This window comes from Frankliniella occidentalis, unplaced genomic scaffold, assembly GCF_000697945.3.
Source record: "Frankliniella occidentalis isolate FOCC.00 unplaced genomic scaffold, Focc_3.1 Scaffold6, whole genome shotgun sequence".
Classification (NCBI taxonomy): domain Eukaryota; kingdom Metazoa; phylum Arthropoda; class Insecta; order Thysanoptera; family Thripidae; genus Frankliniella; species Frankliniella occidentalis.
This window is the reverse complement of record NW_026267136.1, coordinates 4,182,270-4,185,988: the sequence shown is the minus strand read 5'-3', so window position 1 is coordinate 4,185,988 and position 3,719 is coordinate 4,182,270. Positions and strand designations below refer to the sequence as shown.

The 3,719-nt window shown below is 53.5% G+C and overlaps 2 protein-coding genes across 5 annotated transcripts in view; one reads left to right on the top strand and one right to left on the bottom strand.

Annotated features, from left to right (window-relative positions):
- Positions 1–3,719, bottom strand: part of LOC113217933 (uncharacterized) — a 93,173-nt gene that overhangs the window by 78,787 nt on the left and 10,667 nt on the right. The window lies entirely within an intron of this gene.
- Positions 2,732–3,719, top strand: part of LOC113217932 (polycomb group protein Psc-like) — a 16,110-nt gene continuing 15,122 nt past the window's right edge. Inside the window, exon 1 of the mRNA XM_026438027.2 lies at positions 2,732–3,100. Coding sequence (XP_026293812.1) covers positions 3,090–3,100 — 11 coding nt within the window. The 5' untranslated portion in view covers positions 2,732–3,089. The remainder of the gene's footprint in view (positions 3,101–3,719) is intronic.

The following is a 3,719-nucleotide window of genomic DNA, read 5'->3' as shown; positions in this document are numbered from 1 at the left end:
CCCCCCCTCCCGGCCCCCTCACTTCACCCGGTCATCGCTTTCTTTCTTCTCTCGTTGATAAGCTTTTGTCTCTCCCTTTCTCTCGCTGTCTCTCATACGAGATTTCCTTTTGACTGTGTTCTTCTTTTTCTGAATAACTCTCACTCACTACTAGAACTCACTTTTCTGACAGGAGGTTACGATTCTGGACCCCTTTGGTGGCCGCCATTGATTTCGTTCAAATATTTGTCAAGGAAAGTGCTCACTAGGAGATAACTTCCTCATAAATCAGGGCACTGTAGCTAGCTCTAACGGTTCCGGTGATACACGTGCAAGGATGGTGATCAATCAATACGTTTAGGGAATTTTTAATTAAATTCGCGTAAGATGGGCTTCAAATCCCCAACGGTTAGCTAAAACCGGTGCCAAATAATGACGAAGGGTGTAAATTAAGTAGCTACGATTTAAAGCTTCATACAAATCTGACTATGTGTCACCGGAAAATCTTCCCTCTCTCCCGACTGTGTACACGGCAAAGGCGACGTCCTGATTTTCATGACGGTTTGGAAAAATCCATGACGTCTTATGGAAGAAATACATGCGGAACGTCATGGTTTTACCAAACCTCATTAACACCAGCACGTCGTTTTTACCGTTTACCTCAGCAGCCTCGTGGAAGGGGGGTCGAATGCAAAACGTCTCCGGTGTGACAAGTGCATGCACCGTAAGACAAGCGGTCACCATCCACCATTCTTATCCGCAGCAGCCTAATGCGTGCGGCAACGTGAAGCCAGAAGCTCACATCAGACTAGCCAGCTTTCAACCAGGTCGGCTTGAGTCGGCAAATTCCACTCCCTAAGCAGTGGAAAGATAGGGTACGTACGAGTGTCTGTGAAGAGCGGAGGCCAAGGCGGCTTGAAACATCCTTATCCGACACTGATATGATATCGAAATATGATTACAATAAAAATGCTGGTGCATGTCATTTGATTAAGTCTGTCCCTCATCTTGCAGGGCTTCTTAGTAAAAGCAAAGGACAAGGCAAGGAAATTTGCAGAGCCTTGGTGGTGCATTCAAGCCACCCATTGCTTAAGCAATACAGAAAAGATAATACATCTAATCCTAAATGCATCAAAACAAGAGACCGAGATGAAGACCATGTTGAGTAGCTCTAAGAAGACTCTGTTGAGTATCTACAGAAAAGTCTGTCACCTCACCTGCAGAAAAATGTAGCCAAGAAACGGTTAAAAAGAATGTCTGAGTTTTAAAGCAAGGAAAAGAACAGTTAGAAACGACTACAATTTGATGAAAACTACTCAGATTTTGAGGAAGTCTTCTCCAGAGGTGAGGGAAAATCCCACGTTTCAAACTGTCTCAAAATCTCGTGACTCACAAGATATGAGCGTCCCTCAACTACGTCTTTCCTCAATAAATCAGACATTTGTTTCCCGTATTCCGTGGATGATCCTTTCACATCTGCTCCGGCTCAGTTAAGCGGATCGGAGTAGTCCACTACTACAAAATACACCTCACCTCAAAATACATAGTGTCGTTTGTAAATAACCATGAACAGTCCTGAAGCACACCACCAGAGGTGCAGTTATCAACTACCCGGATGGTGCTTGACACCTATACTTTGCACGAAATTGGCATTGTGGTTGTTGCGGCAGTTTCTCACTCACGCACTGGAAACGCAAGTGTGTGAATGTCGCATTTTCTAGGAAAAATTTACGTCTACTCCCTTAAGTGTACGAATGAATGTTCACACACCTGAAAGTGTCCGACATTCACACACTTGTGCTTCCAGTGTGGTGTGGGGTAGATACGCCGTGTTCTCACTACTTGATGGCCAGCGTCCAGGGTTGCTTAAGGCATTGTAGGTAGAGTACTTAAGGGATGGATACTGTACCAGTGATGGACACTTTTCTCGATTTGCAGCCAAACTTTTCACTTTACGATCTTGGCAAGAAACTTATGTTCTAGTACGGCCCCTACCTGGGTAGCGGCGCTGCGCCGTGCGTGCTTTGAGTTAGGGATGAGCGACATGGTTGCACGACGCATAATCCCCGGTGCCCTTCGCGCTTGTCAACACTATTGCGACCTACTACAGCTCGAGCCTGAGCTAAACTCACTCGATCCGCCGAACGTTTCCCTGCAGATTCACCAAACACCAACATGGCCTCTCATTCAAATACTCGCCTCCCCCCCCCCCTTTCCGGTGCTGTACTGCACCCGGACTGTACCGCGGAGCGGAGTCCTAACGCTCGCCGTGTCACCGCTACCGCCTGCCTACCAGTCTATTTATACCCGTAAGGAGCGCTTGGCATTGCGCCTGCCCGCGGTGCGGCAGGATTGGGGGACGTGTAAACGAACGGAGAGAGAAGGATGGAAAGAAAGAAGGGTGGACGAACCAAACTCAAAAAGCCGAAGCGGAGCCGAAGAGAGCCGACCCCTAGCCCGAACACGCGGCGGGACAGTGGGAGAAGTCGAAAAGAGGAGGAAGAGAGAACGACACTGGGGAGCAAGCGAGGACGGCAGGAGGCAGAGGAGAGGAGCACACAGAGTGCCACCTGGTGCCACGCGGAGCCGGCGCGGTCGCCGCCTCGTCAGTCGTCCGCGCGAACGCCGAGCCAAAGCGCAAACGGCGAGAGCAGCCCCCCACCACCGCACCACGGCGTGACGTCACGCGCTGCCATTGGTCGAGCAGTGCGAGTAGGAGGGGCGCGTGACGGACGCGGGCGAGGCGGAGGGCGCGATAACCGACACTGCCGGTCGGGCGCACAGAGAGGGAGAGAGAGACTGAGACCCTCCAGTTGCGACTCAGATGCCGTCGTGTGAAGAAGTGTGCGTTCGCTCCAGAGCGGCGCGGCCCGGTGCAAGTTGTTTGTTGATGGTCTGGTAGTGCTTGTCGTGGACGCGGGTGAGCCGCTGAAGTGCCGTACTGAGTCGTTACCGCCACCACTGTCCGCGCATCGCGCCAGCCGGTAGTTCGCGTGTGTCGTCTGTTGTGGATAACCTAACCTCACCATGTGTATTGGATACCCGGCGCCGGCAACCTCATTTGGATAACATTTTGGATTACCAGCACGCCTCATTTGGATTAATCCGTCATGGCCGTCGAGTAAGTACCACATTTAACCGTTGCGAAAAGCAGCAAGCCGGGGATCACAATTTTTGGTGTTCGGCTCGGGGTTCGGTTCCGACGGGGAGAAGCCGAACGAGCGCTCGGCTGACTCGGCTCCACTCGGGTCGGCCGTGCCGCGCCGCGGGGCGGGGTGGGGCGGGGCGAGGCGGGACGAGGCCGTCCAGATGAAGAAAAACCACTGTCCCTGGCAGCGCGAGCCGGCCAGAGGGGCGCGCCGGCGCGGGCGAGGTGGGGTGGGGCGGGGCGAGGCGGGGCGAGGCGGGGCGAGGCGGAGAGGAAGTGGAGTGAGGGGGAGAGTGCGAGGGGAGCAGCCGGGCATGCGCGCTGGCCGTGCTGGCTCCAAGGCTGGCGTGCCGTGCCGTGCACAGTCGGCACGCTGTGTTTACTTTCAGGCCACGTTAGAAAAAGGGCGACCATGCAGTTCGGGCAGGCCCCGCTGGGGGTTGGGAGAAAGCATCCACAGGCGAGGCCCGCGCGCTTTCTGCAGGCCAAGAGCGAGTATGAAACCCTGAACCGTGTCAGTTCGAGTTACAGCGAGGCCTGGTCTACAATTAGGATTAGGGTCGGGCACGTTGGGGAGGGAGGCAGCGGGCGG